At 39.4% G+C, this 21,309-nt stretch overlaps 1 protein-coding gene across 1 annotated transcript in view; it reads left to right on the top strand.

The window, feature by feature from the left end:
• IMPG1 (interphotoreceptor matrix proteoglycan 1) overlaps positions 1-16,934 on the top strand; it is an 89,668-nt gene extending 72,734 nt beyond the window's left edge. Inside the window, exons 13-18 of the mRNA XM_034767018.1 lie at positions 4,291-4,847; positions 5,803-6,022; positions 13,329-13,539; positions 16,109-16,285; positions 16,390-16,574; positions 16,903-16,934. Coding sequence (XP_034622909.1) covers positions 4,291-4,847; positions 5,803-6,022; positions 13,329-13,539; positions 16,109-16,285; positions 16,390-16,574; positions 16,903-16,934 — 1,382 coding nt within the window. The remainder of the gene's footprint in view (positions 1-4,290; positions 4,848-5,802; positions 6,023-13,328; positions 13,540-16,108; positions 16,286-16,389; positions 16,575-16,902) is intronic.
• Positions 16,935-21,309: the final 4,375 nt, after the last annotated feature.

Genomic DNA, 21,309 nt, shown 5'->3' on the forward strand with positions numbered 1-21,309 from the left:
CAAATACCATCACAATTTCACAATCTGCCAAACTCAAGCTCATAAATATTCCATTTTAATTTATCATTTTGGGACAGGGATGCTCCAGAAGGTTGGTGATTTTCCTAACAAAAATGTTTATCGAACACTAATCTCCACCAAACTAAAACCCATTTCTGAGCACACTTGTACCTCACTGCAATCTTGTCTTACTCACTGTCAATCTAACAGCTGATTGTGCCATCAATAAAAGAGAGGACTTATTTACCACAGGACATGGTTAGGTTTATTTTATATAAAACTCTGCCCATTCCCTGATTGATCAGTGTCACAACAAAGCATAAAAGTGAGGAGATGGGAATGATTTATTGCTACAGCTGTCAATAAAATGGGGATATAGAGTTTAAAGCTCCTGTAATTCAATTTTATTAAATTTATACACACACATATATTACAACTAAAGAAGAGTCTTTTACCATCTATGCCCATTGACTGTCAGATACACAGCTCTACTTGTTTGTGCTAATCAAAAACCAATTTACTTGGATAAGGGCAGAGGGAGTTCATTATGTTTATATTTACAAACATTTCTGCAACTTCAGTTTATGAGAGATACATATTCAGTTTCTGATTTGATGGTATTTGCAGTATAGACCCCAGTTTTAATGCTGACTGGCACAGGAGGAAGTCTTTGCACTGACAAACTAATTGTGTATGCAATTGTAGTGTTTATTGTTTCTATTGTGGCAGCACTTGAGGATTTTAATCAAGTGTTAAGGCCCCATACTGTAGTACAGCATTTACTGTGGACATCGCATACACCATTAATGTAACTGAATGGCTTCAGTTTCATCCAGTGTCGTGATATTTCTCTTTTGGCCCTAATAGGACGATAGATCCTTCATTTTCAGCAGTGCAAATTGTATCTCATGACCGCACTCCTGTGTGGAAGAAAATATAAATTGACTCATTTTACAGCCCCTTTGCACTTTCAGGGATCTGTAAAGTGGCCTTAGAGTAAATAGGCCCTCCGCCTCTACATTTCATTCAGTGGTGTTTTTATAGTTTCATAGCATCCAGCAATCCAGTAGTGTCACTCATAGATTTAACAGCACTGTTTTCTTTTCCCCAAGTGCCAATGCTCTGACTTCCTTTTAGTGTTGAATATTGCATGGTGTGTATTTTATATAAAGAAGAAGCCATTGGGTGGGTGATATGTCAAAATGCAGTTGTGTAATGTAAGCAAACTGGTGTTCTGACTGATTTTAATATCTAGCTATACAATGTCACCAGGATATAATGCTGCTTTCCATACAACCTGTTCAGCTTCCTAGAATCATTGCGCTGAGCTTTTAATGCTCAATTCAGATCCAGTTAACCTCACCTCACTTGGCCAGGTTTTATACCCAGGTAGCTCCACTGTTTTCTATGAGTTCACTCCTGAAGTAAATGAGATCAGAACCTGTCCCTAATCATTCAACCAGCAAACAGAATCAATGTTTACCTATTAATCAGGAAAATCACCTTATCTGAAATGCTGTTGTGACTAAGGGTGCTTCTGTCCAAAATAATAAGGTGCTCAAAGAAAAGGGCTCTGCACTTATGCGGGAGAAGGCAGCAGAATTGATCGGGAAGGTTTGCCGGGCTTGTAACAGGGAAGAAAGAGACGAATGAGCCACAAGCAGCCTCCTATCACCCTCTATGTGTCCTATTTATAGAATGCCCACCACTGTAGTATAAAACTAATAACCCCATCTTCAGAAGGGCAAGAGATACATTCAGCCACCTTCCAATGCCCTTGCTATCTGCCCTCCCCAAACTTCTGATTCTGCTACTTCTAGAAGGGGAGTAAATTATAGTATGTGTGTGGCCTCTCTCCAATTGCCTTTGCTGTAGCAAGCCAAGTGTTTGTTTCTGAGTGACTGTTTCTTGCAAAGCTACCAGGGCACTGTGATATGCTTTGGGATACAATGTTACTGTCATAGTAAACTCAAATATTTAACAAACATTTGTCTAGTATTTGTATTTTCTAAAGTAATTATCAGCAAATTACAGAAATATAATATACAGTCCTGTTACTCAATGCCTGCCTAAACCAGTATTGGAATACGATTTTTGCATAGTGCCTTTCATACTGGCATTCAAGCAGTTTGCAGTGGAGTAAGCTGATGGAGTGACTGTGTAGGCAGAAGCAGCTGCCATAAGGCTGTTAACAGACTCTGCTCTACCCAAGAAGGAACTGTACACCATTGCACCCTCAAAATGATGAATGAAAGAAAATCTGTACCAGTTAGTTTCCCAACCTTGTACAAGGTGGCAACTATGACAGGAAGATTAATCTTTTTTTTCCAAGGGCCTAATTCTGAAGTTTTGAACTGCACAAAAAGTTGAGGGCAGATTTTGGTAAAGGGCATCTATTTTGAATGTCTGATCATCCTAAAGAAAAGAGGATTTGGACATTTTTATATCTCCCCACCAAGGCAAACTAGCTTTAAGCTAATGTCTGAAAGAATTCTCACTGGTAATTAAAAGAACTGTGAGTGGCAGCAATATTTTAACAATGGGCTCACTAAAGGAAAAAGCATTCCCTTTAGACTTGGAGAGACTGATTGACAGGATTTATCTGCAGATAGGACAGGTGAGGGATTAGCATATTTCTTTACTTTCCCATTTAACAGAAAAGGTCTCCTGTAACCATTATCAAGAGATGAGGCAACTAATTTATACTAAGGTTCTCACTGCTGGAAATGCATATTTGCTCCTAACCATACAGATCGGATAAGCACAGGCTTACGACTTGTGTTATTTGAAGAGAGGAGAGATAGTATGGAGGGTTTATGGATAACTGTACTAGGTAATATTTTGAAAATACCTCTTTTTTTCCTCTACCCCCAATCCAGTCCATTCTAAGGGGAAATATTTGCTCTTCAGAAGTATTTTTATAAACTGCCAGGGTAAGTGATGTCTGGCAGGGATAATAAAGTAGTGTCCAAAGATGGACTTTCCTGCCAAGTTAAGTCAGGAGTTTTGACTAGGAGCCCCTTACAGCCCCCTAACGAGGACATCACTGGAAAAGAGAGAAGTTGCCCTCTTTAGTCTGAAGTTGAAATCTGTCATTTTCTGTTATCTTACTACAGTAAGTTAGCTGATTGTCTGAATTCAAACAGTCTCATTTCTCCATGCTTAAGATTTGAATTTCAACTACACCTCTACTCCGATATAACGTGACCCGATATAACACGAATTTGGATATAACGCAGTAAAGCAGTGCTCGGGGGGGAGGGGGCGGGGCTGCGCACTCCGGCGGATCACAGCAAGTTCAATATAACACAGTTTCACCTATAACGCAGTAAGATTTTTTGGCTCCTGAGGACAGCATTATATCGGGGTAGAGGTGTACATTCCTAGACTGCCTCTGAGCTCCAGCAGGCCTCTGAAGGAATCCTATAATCTGGGGCAAATGGTTGTTTTAAATGTAGCAAATGATTCTTTAGGAGGGTTTTGTTTGTTTTTTAAATAGTATATTTACCAAAGTTGACAATCTTTTGTATCTGATTGTATCTGAGGAGGCTGCACAGGTTTGTACAACCACATTTTGAGGTCAGTGGCAAATACCATCTTTAATCTTTCACAAAGGGGGAGTGGCCAGGAATGACTCAACCCCTGCACTGATCCAAGCAGACAAGTCAAAGCTGCAACCTACACTTTCAGTCAATATAAACTGACAGTGTGATTATGTACATCAAAACCACACGGCACTTTAGCAAAAGTTAGGGAAAGACTTATAAAGGGTAATTATAACTTAAAGCACACACAAAGCTCAGCACGTAACCATGTGGACTGAGCATTTTCCTCCATTTTCTTACTAAGGGCTTGTCTACATTACCGGCTGGATCGAGGGGCAGCTATCGATCCAGCGGGGGTTGATTTATCGCATCTAATCTAGATGCGATAAATCAACCGCCGAGCGCTCTCCCGTCAACTCCGGTTCTCCACAAGGGCGAGAGGCACAGGCGGAGTCGATGGGGGAGCGTCAGCCGTCGACTTACCACAGTGAAGACACGCAGTAAGTAGATCTAAGTACGTCGACTTTAGCTATGTTATTCATGTAGCTGAAGTTGCATAACTTAGATCGATCCTCCCCCACAGTGTAGACCAGGCCTGAGTCATCAGAAAGCGGTCATAATAAGACTGTCATGTTCTGATGATGAGTATATTCTCCTTAAAAATGTCTCACTTGAAATGCTATATAAATATTTCATTATGTATATTTTTCAAAATTAAATACTTGCCTCCCCCCACCCTTTGCAGCTGTAAAGATCATAGATCCGCCAGAATCGTCAGGTGATGATATTTTATCGACAGACAGAACTTTACCTTTCTTTATTGATTCAAGTGACCACTCCACCTCCCTGCCTGAAGAAGTCATCATAGCCACATTACCCATTGACCAAATCACATTACTGCCAGCAGTGACTAGTCCACCTCACAGCCATTCCATTATTATAGACCAGACCTTTGAAGTAACAGGTTCACCAGCAGCTGAGAGCAGCATCCCTACTGGCTTCGAAACAGGAGTGCAGGATATTGCTGCAGAACTGGATAGAGTCAACACGATGACCACAGTAATGATGGATGAAGTGGAGTATGGCAGTGGATATATTTCTGGGTCAGAGAGCCAGCCAGCAGAAGCCACCCCAGCTCCTACATTGAAGTATGTAACCACTAGCTCCATGACAACTGCAACCAAAGGCAAAGAGCTAGTGGTTTTCTTCAGCCTGAGAGTAACCAACATGCATTTTTCTGATGACCTCTTCAACAGGAGTTCTCTGGAATACAGGGCACTAGAGCAACAATTCATGCAGCTGGTGAGTAAAAACAGATTGTCTGTGACGTACAGAATTTGAGCACAGATTAAAGAAAAAAATATTTTCCTTGTTAGCTTATATTATTGCTCCCCAGATTAGCAGAAGCAATAAAAAGAGACAAGCTACTAGGGGCATTCATCTAGAAAACTGATTTATTCTGACCAGATCAGTAAGCTAAGGAGAAGCTGGAAAACACAACTGTATGAAATAGAGCACAGTATAGGGCCCCGTCCTCCAGTTTAATAAAACACCTTGAACTACTATAACAAGTAACTTTTTTTTTTTTTTTTTTAGTCTGAGATGCTGGCTGTGTAACAGGTAGCAGTGATTTATGAAGGAGAATACATGTAAAAAATAAAAGAAAGAGAGAGAGAGAAATATTTACCTATGCAAGAAACCACACACATTCTTGGCAAGTAATTTTAATTAGATTTTTCTTAGCTCCACTTCAGTGGTATGGTAACACTGATTATATCTAAGAATTTAATCCTTATGCTGGATTTATTATCAATCCTTTTAAAATACATCATGAGTTATCAAAGAGAAGGTGATTAGATATAGATTTTCCCCAGAGATACTGTTGGACCATTGGACAACAGTAACATGCTTATTATATTGTGCTCTCACTTGCCTGGATGGAACCCTTTGAAAATAATTGAAGTTGGCTTTTTAGTGAGGTGATTTTTCTTTATTCAGACCCATAAATTCCCCAAACACTGTTTCATTACCGGAAAACTAGCGTCCATCCATCTCAGTACACTATTGAGAAAGATGCAAATAGAGAGACTAATCAAGGCAAATCGAAAACTGGACTTGGTAGTTAAGCACTAGTATTAAAGCCAGAGAAATAAGTGGGTGATTCAGGTATTTGATAATGAAAAGTGAGTATAAGTGAAATTAATAGCAGGTAGGCATTGATAGGGGAATTAAAGTAAAACAACTTCCTGTTTTGCAGCTGCTTCCATATCTTCAATCCAACCTTACAGGATTTAAGCAATTGGAAATACTTAACTTCAGAAATGGAAGTGTGATTGTCAATAGCAAAATGAAGTTTGCTAAGACAGTTCCATACAATATCACAGAAGCTGTGCACTGTGTTTTGGAAGACTTTTGTGATGCTGCAGCCCAGCGCCTGAATTTGGAAATTGACAGCTACTCTCTTGATATTGAGCCAGGTAAGATTATGTTACTAAAAATGTAAAAACAAAAAATATATACAGCTGACCTTTCAGAGCATTGATACAATTGATGGTTTTACCCAACACAACTGAAAAAAAAAGAAATTTCTATTTTAAAAATTATTAATATTGGGCTTCCAGTAGTCAGACTGCCCTTGATCTTTCATTTTAGTAGGAAATTATGGCAACCAGAAATAACTTGGGGATACTTAGAAACTTTCCCAATTATGATAATGTTTATCAGGCTATCAACACACTTTTAAAGTCATCAGCAGTGATTGGAACACATTCCATCTCATAAACCAGCTCTCTCCCCGACGCTGTTTCCTGACATATTCATTCCTCATTTAGCATCATAATTCTCTACTACTTTCCCATAGAAATTGAAATCACCTCAAAAAATCTACAGGTTTGAAACATGTTTAAATCTTTTTGAAGTAAATCCCCTTTCATTTGTGAAAATGAGACCCATCTAGTGGAAACAATGGTGTACCACAACTAAATATTAAAAGAAATCTCAGCCTTCTGCAAAAGGCAGCCAAAAGACCTGTCAAATACCTGCAAGTATTTTTAAATCATCAAACCAAAGTGAAAATATGGCAACAAATTGCAATGGTCACATTGTCCAGTCAGAATGATATTAAGGAAAATGACACAGCATTACAGGAAAAGAATGACCCAGTATAACTGAGAAGAATGCTTTATGACTAACTAACAGCTAAAAAGTGATAGCTTCAAACTCCTGAAAATTACAGTGCTGATGTACACACTGAGTAAAACTTAGCTATAGCCTCGTTCCCTTGGCCTTTGACATCACAATAAAAAATCACTTCCATTAAACTAAAATGTTATAGCTAAAATGGGGAACTCACAAGAGGACATGAAACTGATGTAGAAATTAATATTTTAATCAATGAACTAATTAGATGAACAGCTCTATCACGATCTCTCAGAACCTCCACTGAAAAATTTTTAGTTAAAATATCCACTGATGCCTCAGGAAAAATAGGTTCATTTAACAAGCTAAAATAAACAGGGGAATAAGTAGGAGGCGCAGAAGACCTCAGCTATAGCCTGCTTTCATGACACTAACCTTAATGGTAAAGAACAAGAGAAGAAAAAGACAGTATCTGACTCAGAAAGCAGAATTGTCTCTAACCGAATGTTCTCCCAGGATTCTCCATACGGCATCATTTACACTTTAAAGAATGCATTCCTTTAATAATGCGGAAACAGCAATGTGAACTGATAACTAGGGAGACAGTCAAATGTAATCCGACATGAATGCCCAACACAATGCATTCAGCCCGTTCTTACTACAACAATTACAAAAGCGATGCTAATACAAATTGTATCTTTTCAAGCACATGCATCTGAGCCCAAGAGATGAACATGTAGGGAAATAAAATGAGAAAGGGAAAGCTCTCCATGGAGATATGGAAAAGGCAAGGTAAGAGTAAATATTGACTTTAAAGACTGCAAAGAGATGCAGCTGAGGGAAATGAATTACCTGCAGTACTCACCATTTCCATGTATAAATCACAAAGTGGTACTGATTCCAGCAAGAAAGCAAAAACAGGATTGCACAAATATTTAAATGCATGATGTCAGGTTCCCTCTGCTTAACATTCACCAGACTGCTGTGAGGGGATCCAAACAACTCCGCGAACCCTTAGTTTGCTGGGGCTCGACAGAGTTCAGGTATTGTCCCTGGCTTTGGGCCTCTAGACTCATACACTTTAAGGTCAGAAGGGACTATTATGATGATCTAGTCTGACCTCCCGCATGATGCGGGCCACAAAGCCGTCCCAACCCTTTCCCTTGACTCTGCTGTTGAAGTCCCCAAATCCTGTGGTTTAGAGACTTCAAGCAGCAGAGAATCCTCCAGCTAGCGACCCCCGCCCCATGCTGCGGAGGAAGGCAAAAAACCTCCAGGGCCTCTGCCAATCTACCCTGGAGGAAAATTCCTTCCCGACCCCAAATATGGCGATCAGTAGAACCCCGAGCACGTAGGCAAGATTCTCCAGCCAGACCCTCATTGGCCATTGATACTATTTACCAGCGATGGCACTCACTCCACGTGTGGCCTTCAAATCTGACACCCCTCTTGACAGTGTTGGCCACACAGCCCAATTGCCTAGGCCCTGAAACTAGTTCATATCCCCCACACATCCCCAGCAGCTCTTGCACATTCCCCAGAATCCCGCTGAAGTTGTTTGCTTTCTGGTTCGTCTTCTGGTCTTCCTCTTCAGGGGTACATGACAGTGAAAGCACACAGACTTTGCACAGGACTCTAAACACAATTTACCCTTTACTTAATAGCATGAGAAATACACAGCTCTAGACAAAAGGCATGCATTTTCCCTCCCTCAGTTACCTCACCATTCTGGAGAGTTCTTTGGGCTTGGACAGAGGCCTCTGGGATGCCTGGAATCCTTCTCCTGAAGCTCAGTTTAGAAACATGGAGCCTCTCTTTCCCTCTCTAGATTAGCTAACTTTCCCTTATCTTGGTTGATCCACAGTTAAATTAATCCCACTGCTTCCCATTTCCTTCTTTTCTGCCCCAAACTTCCCGTGTTCCATCTCTCTCTCTCTCTCTCTCTAAAATGGACCTTTCTTTTATAAACTCCAGCAATATTTTTCAGGTGACTTCCTGATTCACCTCAACAGCTGATAACACATCCTTACCAAGTCACAATGCTGCCAAGCAACCTCTCCTCTGATAAACCAAAAAGAATGAGTACTTGTGGCACCTTAGAGACTAACCAATTTATTTGAGCATAAGCTTTTGTGGGCTAAAATCCACTTCATCGGATGCATGCAGTGGAAAATACAGTAGGAAGATGTGTGTGTGTGTGTGTGTATATATATATACACACACACACACACACACACACACACACAGAGAGAGAACATGAAAAAATGGGTGTTGCCATACCAACTCTAATGAGACTAATTAAGGTGGGCTATTATCAGCAGGAGAAAAAAAAAACTTTTGTAGTGATAATCAGGATGGCCCATTTTCCAACAGTTGACAAGGTGATGTGAGTAGCAGTAGGGGAAAAATAAACATGGGGAAATAGTTTTTACTTTGTGTAATGACCCATCCACTCCAGTCTTTATTCAAGCCTAATCTAATGGTGTCCGGTTTGCAAATTAATTCCAATTCTGCAGTTTCTCGTTGAAGTCAGTTTTTGAAGTTTTTTTGTGGGAGAATTGCAACTTTTAGGTCTGTAATTGAGTGACCAGGGAGGCTGAAATGTTCTTTGACTGGTTTTTGAAGTTATAATTTTTGACATCTGATTTGTGTCCATTTATTCTTTTGTGTAGAGACTGTCCGGTCTGGCCAATGTACATGGCAGAGGGGCATTGCTTGCATATAATGGCATATATCACATTGGTAGACGTACAGATGAATGAGCCTCTCATGGTGTGGCTGATGTGATTAGGTCCTATGATGGTGTCCCTTGAATAGATATGAGGACAGAGTTGGCAACGGGCTTTGTTGCAAGGATAGGTTCCTGGGTTAACGTTATTGTTGTGTGGTGTGTGGTTGCTGGTGAATATTTGCTTCATGTTTGGGGGGCTGTCTGTAAGCAAGGACTGACCTGTCTCCCAAGACCTGTGAGAGTGAGGGATCGTCCTTCAGGATAGGTTGTAGATCCTTGATGATGCGCTGGAGAGGTTTTAGTTGGGGGCTGAAGGGGAAGCTGAAGGGCTCCAACAAAAAAAACTTCAAAAAAATGACTCCAATGAGAAACTGCAGAATTGGAATTAATTTGCAAACCGGACACCATTAAATTAGGCTTGAATAAAAGACTGGGAGTGGATGGGTCATTACACAAAGTAAAAACTATTTTCCCCATGTTTATTTTTCCCCTACTGCTACTCACATCACCTTGTCAACTGTTGGAAAATGGGCCATCCTGATTATCACTACAAAAGTTTTTTTTTTCTCCTGCTGATAATAGCCCACCTTAATTAGTCTCATTAGAGTTGGTATGGCAACACTCATTTTTTCATGTTCTCTGTGTGTGTATATATATATATCTATCTATCTTGTATATGTATTTTTTCATGTTCTCTGTGTGTGTATATATATATATATATATATATATATATATATATATCTTCCTACTGTATTTTCCACTGCATGCATCCAATGAAGTGGGTTTTAGCCCACGAAAGCTTATGCTCAAATAAATTGGTTAGTCTCTAAGGTGCCATGAGTACTCCTCATTCTTTTTGCTGATACTGACTAACACGGATACCACTCTGAAAACTGATAAAGCAGTTCTCCTCGGTAAAAGCCAATCTTTTGTCTCAAGGTTTCCACCTGAATAGGCAACTATTTTAGTAACAAACCATTGTCCCTCATATGGTAGGTATGTGCTACAGGTCTGTCAGAAAATAAGGGATCCCACATCCAGATAGAGGCATTCCAAGATACACTACTTTCATAACAACCAGAATTCATAAGTTGTACATAAACAGATTCCCCAACTCATTAGCCATGAAAATGGACCACCCACTATCTGGAAAGAATGTTCTTCTAAGGCCCAAGTAGCATCAACATGACTCCAACCTGAATCAGTCGAGAGTCTGATCACCACCTTGAAAGATAGGTTCACTTACTACTTTTAAAATTATCAACTCTACTTTGTCCTTAGCCAACAGAAAGAATGGTAAATCCTTATTTCATGGCTAGTGAACAGATTTCATGACTGGTATTCATTACATGAGCACAAAAAGCAATCTTCTTGCACATTGTAAAAGTCAATTTTAATGGTTTAAAAAAGCGTACTGAATACATGCCCCACCTTTTGTGTAGAAGAGTGAATAAATTTCACAGCAGCGGTACGGTGTCATTGGGAACTATTTTAATGGCAGTGGTGGATTCTCCATTTCTTGCAGTCTTCAGATTAAGACTGGATGCCGTTGTGGAAGATATGCTTTAATCAAATGCAAGTTATTGGGCACACTACAGGAGTAACTGGATGAAGTTCAAAGGCCTGCAATGCACAAGAGGTCAAACAAGATAATCTAATGGTCTTTCTGGCCCTAAAATCTATGAATCTAACCATAATTCTAATTCTATTTCTATTACACACACACTTTGTTCCCAAAAATATGTAATCAAAGTTTCAATTTATCTTGACAATTGTATGTACTGATTTACTTTATTTTTACTTATAAGCAAGCGAAGATAGACACTAGTGAGAGTCATCTAGGCAATAACTAGCCTTGTAAAATGCTGGGGGGAGGCAGGATGACACATTTCAGTGGATCCAGCTAATATTTTTTGTTTCTATCTATGATTCTGTAGCTAATAGGCTTTTTATTGTTGTTGTGGTGGTGGTTTTTTTAAAGAGAAAAACTGTTTCTCTGTGAACATTGATATAGAATACCACTCCGGGCTAAAACCTGTTTAAGTTATTTCACTTCCTTTCTGTAAAATAAGAGCTAACAATTTTTGATTTACAAACTTATTGCTTTGCTACAGAATGTTTTTTTTTTAATTTTCATTCAAAAATAATTATTAATACAGTAAAGAATTTTTTCTATTACATTTAGACAGGGATTTGTCAGTCAGCCATTACAGATATTTACTTTATTGCTGACAATTTTTTTTTTTTTTTTGGCTTCAAACTTAGTAGAATTCAAAGTTCTTCATTCCAATAACAAAGTGGATGCCAAAGTGACATCATCTTATGAGTACCAAAGATAGATTTAAAACAGCCTCCCTAGTCTTTAAATTTGAAGGAGAAGCTAATCATGGAATTGTATAGAAGGTTAGAGCTGAAAGAGACCTATTGATCATTCAATCCATTTCACTCTTTGTATAGGCAGATATGAGCACCCTCAAGCATGGCTGAGATTTTCAGTGCCACCAGGGAGGACTCAGTGTTCAGTTCTCATTGCAATTGATGGCACTGGTCATCCATATCCTCTAAAGGCTTTGAAAATCTCAGCCAGCGGGTTTATAGTTAATAGGTAGGATGTCCAACATGAATCCGTTTTTGAAACTAATGTTTATTTTCCCTAGAAAGGCAAATCTTAAGGCCCATTATTGCAGAGATAACATCATTTTGACATTTTAAGAGCTGTTGATAGTTAATCTTTATATAATAGACCCATGCTTATCTCTACAGCTAAGGTAAAGGCTGCATTTTCTCAGCTCCGTTTAACAGTTCAGGCTTCTCATATGCACCTTTGAGGCCATGTCATTCCACCCATGCCTATATCTCTGCTCTCATTTCCTCCTTTTACCCTTCCCAACATTCTCTGCACACTTATCCCCAGGCCTTTCCCACACTAATGCGCACGGTTGAAATAATTTGCTACTCATTAATTGTATCCTCAGGCCTAAGGATTTAGCATGGCTCTCATCTCCCTCATCCTCTCCCATACTTCCATCCAGGTACCAAATGATACTCCTACCAAAAAATATGTACATTGGATATAGCCTTCCTCCCCACTGCTTCCATCTAGCAGCCTCATCATGCTAGGAAGACTCATGCAGAGTCCCCTGCTGATTTTTGGTGTGAGGCGGGGACTGAAACCTGGCAAGAGGAGGAAGCAGGGTAAGGCAGTCCACAGGAGAATTAGAGGTGCTTGGAAGGAGGAAATATGGCTTCAGGCTGCAGTCCTGGCTTGGTCCTTTCTTCTAGCATCAATAGACCTTCATCTTCCCCAATACAGTGTCTCATAGCAGCCTCCTTCCCAAACCCAGAAAACCAGCAAGTTATGATGGTTTCATACACCTCATGAAAGGAGATTGTCCTAAAAGGTAAACCACCTTACTTCCACAAAGACATTCACACATGGCTCTCCCCTAGAGAATGCCACCATTTCTAGCTAGCAGTGTCACTCTGTACTATACACAGGGATGGTGCTGTTTTTAACTTGTCCTTAATCAGATTGCAAGCTACTTGTGACAAGAATCACATTTTTTGTATGTATGTGCAAATATAGTACTAGCACTCCCCAAAAGTAAAAGATGATAGAATCAGAACACCCACATGCAAAAATGTCTCTACAATTCAAACATAAAAACATGACTCTGAATATGTGGGAAGGAAACAGATTGTGCAAGAAAAATATAACAGCAATTTTCTGTGCTATCTGAGGAAAGAAAAATGTACAGCTTCCTTTTATGCTGAGATATAGTCCCACCAATTGATATAGAAGGAGCCTGGCTGTAGTGAATCTCTTTTGTTCTCTGTAGCAGCCTCAAGTTCTGCCAAGTACACTGGGATAATGCCTCAACGCATCCACTAATAATGTCTCTATCTTATTACAGCTGATCGAGCAGACCCATGCAAATTCATGGCATGTGATGAATTTTCAGAGTGCATTACAAATGAATGGACAAAAGAGGCAGACTGCCTTTGTAAACCTGGTTACGCAAGCCGAGATGGACTGCCATGTCGGAGTCTATGTGAGATGCAGCCACATCTTTGTGTTAACGGCGGAAAATGTGAATTAGTTCCAGGAAAAGGAGCTGTCTGCAGGTAGGCAAGTTATATTTCTCATTAATTCTGCTGAACAATAGTTCCTGAAAAATCAGTTATATGAAGAGTTGCAATTGGGATTACCCTTTTTCAGGAGTATCAAGTGCAAGCCAATGCGTGTAAAATTATATAGACATTTTGATCTAGATTGAGGTATTGTTCCATTGACAAAATACCTTGCACAAGGAATATTTCCACTGAAGTCAATGGGACTATTTAAGCAGTCAAGTACTGCACAATATCAGTAAGGGCATCACAATCTAGTTCTTTATTAGAAAGGAAACATCATTGACCTAGATTACAAGTAACTTGAAATGATATTCTTCTTGGTTCTTCTTGATTTTCAAAATGCAACTATTCTGACATTTTGGAAAATCAAATAACATTTGTTCACGTTTTTGGCCATTGGTAAAATAGGTATATCTGTGAGGAATTAACTTTTGGCTGGGTTGTATAAAATACATTTTAAAATACTATTGTAAGCATATATATATATATATATACACACACGGTATCCACCACTGTAATAGCTGGCCACCTTACAAAGCATATGTTGAGACAGTCAAGATCTTTTTATGATCAGACACCCTGCTGCCCACAGCTTTCAAAGTAATCAAGCGAGCCAGGATTCCATTGGTTGGGAAGGCATGATGTTTCTTGCAACTCTTTGTAAATGTGACCAGACACCATATTTTCACAGGGAGCAAATTCAGGAGTGGGGGCCAATTACTGAGAATGTCATGCAATCCAGACACACAAACTTCCCCTTAGTGTTCAAAAGGAGTGTAGATTGTACAGTAGGTCAAAGACGATGAGGCTCTTACACAGGATGTCCAGAACCTTAAGTGTTACCCAGCAGTTGATTGACTGCCATTGTAACAAGCCGAGTACAGATCTGATTAGCCCAATCAATCATTCTTAGTACTGACCCCAAGAGGTCAGTATATGCTAATTAGAGCATTCAATATCAGCTACAAACAATAAGAACATTGAACAACTTCTGCATATCATGACTGTAGAGGAATTATCCACTATGTTGTATACTGTTTAAAATGTACAATAGTTGACTTACCTTAACTCTTTTTGCCTCTGTTGGCTTGTCTGGTTATGCTGAAAGATGACAGGAGACATTAGACATGGGTTTAATTAGGCCTCAACTTTATTATTAGACAGATGTCTGGGACTAACCCGGTGGATAAAATGTGTGCAGTGCAGATGCAAAATTTATGTCCCTTCAGCAGATTCACTGCCGGGACCTTACCAATTCCAACCAATTTTTTTGGGAGGGGGGGACGGGAGGGGGGCTAAACACCGGCATATTTGTGACCTAATTGGGGAGGGGAGGTTGGGTGCTGCCCAGCCTGTTCTGAGTGAAGAGGGAAGGGGCCAGGCCCAGCTGACCTTTTTAAACCCCTCATTCCTAGGTGGTGAATCTTCCACCATGCTGACTGCTCTTCCAGCAGCTTTAAGTCTTCCCTCCTCCCTCGAACCAGAAAGCATTGCGCCTTCTTCTGGCCAGCCAGTCAAACTCCTCCCTGCTTAAGTGCAGGGTGGCGATTCTTAGAGAAGAACAGGATGTTGATGCTTGAAGCTCAGATTGAGTTCTGAAGGGATACTGCTGAATTCCCTATATGCAAACTCATGATAGCAGACTTGCTGTATTTTGCAACAATAAACTTAACTGGGATCTAATGCCCATAATATATCTACCCAATATCATGATTTTGCAAGGTCAGAATTTTGTCCACAGAGTCAAATGGCTTAGCTTAAATGCAGATAATTAACATAATGAGAATGCAAGTTTATTAAAAATAATGAATACAATGCCTGTTAATTGTGTCTGGTTACATACTTATATAATTCCAATATAAACTTAAAAAGCTTGTGCAAGCAAAACCAAGAAAGGTATGAAAATAGCAGATCATTGATACCAATGGAAGTACTTCCAAGTAAGAACTTGGTAAGGCAAGTAAAATTCAGTCCAATGTTTGCTTCATTTCCAAAATTACTTCAAACCTGACTGATGTTCACTTCTGATAATCTATGAACCTACCTTCTCATAGAAAAGCCAGAGGTCTCACCCAACATTTTGGAAGAGGTTTATTTTATATTAGCGTAGTGTAGTATAAAGCTTTAGACAGCACTTCTCAAGTTAGAGGTCACCGATGAGCAAAGTATAGGGAAGATTTTTAAAAAGAGATACGATTAGAACATATGGAACAAATTCCCAGGGCATTCACGTGCAGGGTTTGGTTTGGACTCAGTATAGAGCTAGGAATCAGCCACAAAGCTCTGTTCTATATGCAAACTTCCTCACGATTCAGGGGTGGGGAGACAATACTTCAGTCTCCAATTGTTTTATATTGATCATCATGAACTTGAAGATATATTCTTCCATGTATTATTAATCATGCTGCTTCATATGGAAAGACTCTTTTTGATTAATTACAATGAGAAAACTGTTCTTATTCTTGTTGGCAGTTTTCCCTGTATTTTGGACACAAGTACTTTGTATTTCCTGCCCTCAGTCTTATGTTTATTTTTTGCTTTTCCCCCTCTTTCTGTTTAGATGCCCTGTACGTAGGCACCGATTTTATCAAGGAGAGCGCTGTGCAAAGTTTGCTCCAGAACCTATACAACCCTTCATTTTAAAAGCTGTGGTTCTTAGCTTATTAAGCCTTGTTTTTCTTGTCATCATTTTAATTGTTAAGATAAGAAGAAAATGCAAAAACCAGACTAATTTGGAGTAAGCAGCTCATGATTTTTCCCTTCACATTTGAAAATTAAATTTTCAATAATGTTCCTTAAGTTACAGATTCTTACATAAAACAAAAATGTTCTGCATTATAGAGGTCCTGCTGCTCCCAACAACTGTGGCACAGAAAATGCTGTAAGAATTAATCCCATTTTTGAACATGATGAGCCCATCTCTAGCTTTAGCCATATGCCTTGTAGTGTAAGTGCTTGTGTCAGTTCTTCAGAGATCATTAACCAACGAACATTACACAAATATGGAAAAACAACTCAGTGTGAAGGTAAAATGCATGCACATACATTCTCATCCTCTTCAATGTAAGTTTCCCCAAAATAACAACATGTCCGCTTTCATGCATAAACTTTACAACTAAATCAGGTTTTGGTTTGTTTTGCCTCTTGCCTTAGCCATTTCAGAGCTAAAAATACTAATCCCTAAATTTACTAATAATCTATAATATTTACTGCTGCATAGGTTTCATAATAGAACTTTAGAAATTACCTTTTTACAGCTCTTCTGCATGGCTTTGGTAGTCCATTCTGTTCTGATGACTTTCCTAATCATTAATGCAATAATTAAGCCTGAATATCCTTATTTTAATATTGTAGGTCACCAGATGATATTACAAAACCAAGACTGACAAGTTAGTGTCTGAAATTATGGAGTTCCAGCATCAGCCAGATAAGATAAAGGTTTGTGACTCCATTTTCAAGAAAAGTGTACCATTTAATGTTTATTCTCAAGTTTACCATTTGTAGATGTGACCAAGAAACCTCTCTCTGTACTAGTTTCATATTCCTTTTGAAGCTGAAAACAACATGTACTTTTTTGTTGAAAATGACTTTTCCTTTGGGAGTTTGATAAGTTAGCTACATTCTATTTTGAAGTGCTTTTATGCAATACTGTGCCATTTTGTATGCCAGCTTTCAAATGCAGTAGTCTCTAAAAGACACTAAAATTGTAACAAACAAAAGAACGAATGTTAATAGGAATAGTAGTCATATACTTTCACTTATTAGTGCAATGTAAGGAGCTGAGATTACTTAAATTTGGCACAAGACCTTCATACAAAAGGCTCCTAAATTTGAGTTTGAACACTACACTGTATTTTACTTTGTGTGTATCTAGACTTTAAAATGTGCGACTTGGAGTACAGAATCTCTTGCTTATATGTAACAACAAGATCTAACTAGGAAGGGTAGAAACTCGATTGAGCTGAGAAGTTCTCTCTGTACTGTCAAGCTATGTCTTCCTTCTTTTTCTAGCCTTAGTCCCATCTACATGGGGTTGGCTCTGAGTCCTTCTTTTCCATCCCAGTCTGTCTTGAAGCAGTTACTCAGAAACTCTACAGCTAATCAGTTCCTTTTGTATATCCATCCATCCATCCATCCAGTTTTGGGTCTTCCAACCCCTCTCTTACCCTTCACTTCTAAGTTTAATGCCCTGTTTCCTGTATATTCTACCAATCTTCTTTTCACATGCCCAAGCCAGCTAGGCCTGGATTCCTTCAGTTTCCCTGAAAATAGTACCAGCTTCATACTTCCCCAATTCATTTGTTCAAATGTGACCTATCGTAATTCCAAGCATCCATCTTACCATTTTCATTTCCACAGTATTCAAGATCTGCTCCTGTCTCTTCCTCAGTGTCCAGCATTTTGAGCCATTCAAAAATGCAGGCCTAATTACTGTCTTGTAGGTCTTACTTTTCAGTTTGATAGGCATTTTCCTAGCATAGATCACTCCGCTCACTTCTCTCCATTTAGTCCAGGCCTTTCCTGTTCTGCTTGTTAAGTTCATTGTTGAGTTCAACATTATCTTGCGTTATCAAACCTAGGTACTTGAACTTCTGTATCTTTGTTGGTGGCTGGTCCCTCTAGACTTACAGTCTTGTTGTCTTCAAGGTATCAAGATACCCCTCTAATGCATCGAGCACCGATATGAACAAAAATAGGTTTAGTGCCAAACCTTGATGTACTCCAGCTCTTACTAGAAGCTGTTCAGTTTCCCCACATGGTCTAAGTATGGTAGCAGCACCTTTGTATGTGCCTTCAGGTATCTGTTTCATTCTCATACAGCAACAGATAGCATATATGACCATGTTCTGAGAGACGTCTTCTCAATATTGATGAATACTACATGCAGGGATTTCCTCTTTTTTCCTATATTTTTCCACAAGCATTCTTCATGAAAAGATAGCACCCATTGTTGATTTGCCTGGCACCAAGCCAAACTAATTGTCACTGAAGTTGTGTTGGTTTGTTCCTTCAAAATATTCCACTATTGTAATTTCTCTGAATCATAGCCTGCAAAAGAATAGATTAATTTACTGGATTACCAGGGTAAGGGGAGCAGAGAAACTAAGTGATTTCTTTTCACTGGTCTTCGCCACGCAGAGGATGTTGGGGAGATACCTACCTCAGGCTTATTCTCTTCAAGTAATAAAGATGAGGCACTGTTATAGAGGAGGTGCTAGAACACACTGATAAAATGAAGATCTGTAAGTCACCAGGGCTGGACTGTATACACTCAAATATTCTGAGGAACTGGACAATGAAGTGGCTGAGCTCAGCTGCTAACAAAAATAAGTCTACTCTTAAATCAGCTACTATAGTTGAGAACTAAAAAGTTGTGTATATTGTACCTGTCTTTAAAAGAGGTGCTTGGGGGGTTATAGGAATGATAGACCAATAAGCTTTACTTCCATACCAGGTGAACAGGTTGAAATATTAAAACATATGGCATTATAGAAATAAACTAACACAACTTCTCCAAAAGAAAACCATGCCTCTCTAATCTATTAGAATCCTTTGAGTATGACAGTGGATAAAGGAGACATGGTTACCATTTTATTTGAACCATCAAAAATACATTGACAAAATTCCTCTCAAGATTAGGACAGCATTAGATAGTCATGGGGTGAGAGCTGAAGTACTGTCTCAGATTACGAACTGGCTAAAATAACAATTGGAATACTTGGCCAATTTTCACTATGGCTGAAGTTCACAGTGTAGTGCCCCAAGATTCCATGCTAGGACTGATGCTTATTGTATTTGTTAGTGACTCGGAAAAGGTGCTGCAGAGGGAGGAGGCAAAAGGTGCAGAGGACACAAAATTATTTGTGTTAGTATCGAAGTAGCAGCTGTGGAACTTTAGTGGGACCTAACAAAGCTAAATGAATGGGCAGTGCAAAAGCTCGGTTTTACCATCTGGAAAATACATATTCATATGGGCTGGGGTTTTCAAAGGATACTACGGAAGTTAGACATCCAAATCTTCTTGACTTTCAGTAGGAATTGCATGCCTAAACACTCTTTGGTCTCTGACAATCCCAGTCCAGATCCTTAAGAAATCATTTTACCAAGGCTTGAAAAAAGACCCAACTCCTTCAAACCAGTGTGTGGTAGATAGAGATGGTAGAAGTAAAGGCTGTTCAGTACACCTTAGCCATAGTCAAAGATAATTCAGAGTTCATAAAAGGGTACGTGAAAATCCAATATATAGTGCAGAAGTTGAAACAACTCCTTTAGTCTCTACATAAGCTTGAAAATTGCTTTCACATGAAGTCATATGATTACCAAGTGAAAGGTATCTGTGATTCCAAAAGCAAGGATGTGACTGCTCAGAAAAACCCTGCTCGTAACCCAGAAATCAAGTGGTCAAACGAAAGGATTCATGACTATGACGAACCAGGCCCTTATTTTGAAATAAAAGATCCGTGCTCAAGATCAAAAACAAGTTAACCTTGGACAGGGCTAACCAATCTGTAAACCAGAACCTGTGCTAGGGTGATCAGGATCACATGGACTCTGTCCTTTCTCCCTCAAAATATTCCGTAATGGAAGGAAAAAGGGAAAGCTATATGTGAGTCTTGCTCCTCTCTGCAAAGGAAGCATATCTGACACTGAATTTGGGTTCATGCCTGCACTCAAGCAGACCATTTCATGTTGTAACTTCAGGCAAGCAAGACCAAACCTAGATGACCCCATATGTCAAAAGTCAAACATACAACATCCTTAGGAAACTATCCAAAGTTGATCTGATTTTTTGCAACCTAAGCCATCTATTAAGTTGCTTTTCACTCCTGCCAGGTATAGAGCTGAAGAAAACCTCTCTTTCAAAATGCACCATTTCTATGGAAGTATGTAATAGGGGAGATAAAGCTCCTTCCTGAATCTTTAAATAATATATTATCACAGCATTGCCTGTCAGAATCAGTGATGCCTGCCTTCTGATCAGCAGAAGGAGTGTTTGAAGCAGCAGCACATTACTCACAGCTACAAGAGGTTTGTCTGGAGTCTAAGTTTGCTTGACTTTCAAAGCCCATACATTTTCAGTTGACTGAAATGGACCGCCACAACCCAGATTTGAATATCAATGTCTACCACTGTGAATAGCATCAGAGGTGAGAAGGGCATCCCTTTCCAGGCATTGACTGACACCGTCCACCAATAAATCTAAATATTTGATCTCCTTAAGAAGAAAGGGTCTTATCTGGATTGAGTACAAAGTTCAGTTTGCAAACAAAACTTACGCAACCTTGCAGAAGGCACATTTGCAGCCTTGCAAAAAGTGCAGGAAGTAATCAATTGTAACAGTTTTAGACAAAACTCTATTTCAGACCCTGCCTTTGAGAGCATTTGTAATAGGTTTGCAAGATTCTGTTAAGAACAGGATAATTCTCTCCTGGAGTCCCGAGGCATCACTATAAATGTCCCATTCAAAGGAGATGGACCCAAAGACCTCAAATAAAATAATTTAGAAGTACTAGAACTGAAGCATATGGGATCCTCCTTAGGTAAATCTGAGGATGATTTCTTGGATTTCAAGTCATTTGGTGCTGGATCTGCCTTATGTGAACACAGGCTCTTCCCACGAAACAGCTGTTTGGGACTGAAGGTCCCGAAGGGCTCCCCCATCATACACGTCTCAACGTATAGTTCCTTTCTCATCTGACCCTGGGGAAAAAACAGCATAATACCCTTCACCCAAGTATTCCAATCACCAGGGATGTTGGT

The sequence above is a fragment of the Trachemys scripta genome, chromosome 3 (genome assembly GCF_013100865.1).
Source record: "Trachemys scripta elegans isolate TJP31775 chromosome 3, CAS_Tse_1.0, whole genome shotgun sequence".
NCBI lineage: Eukaryota > Metazoa > Chordata > Testudines > Emydidae > Trachemys > Trachemys scripta.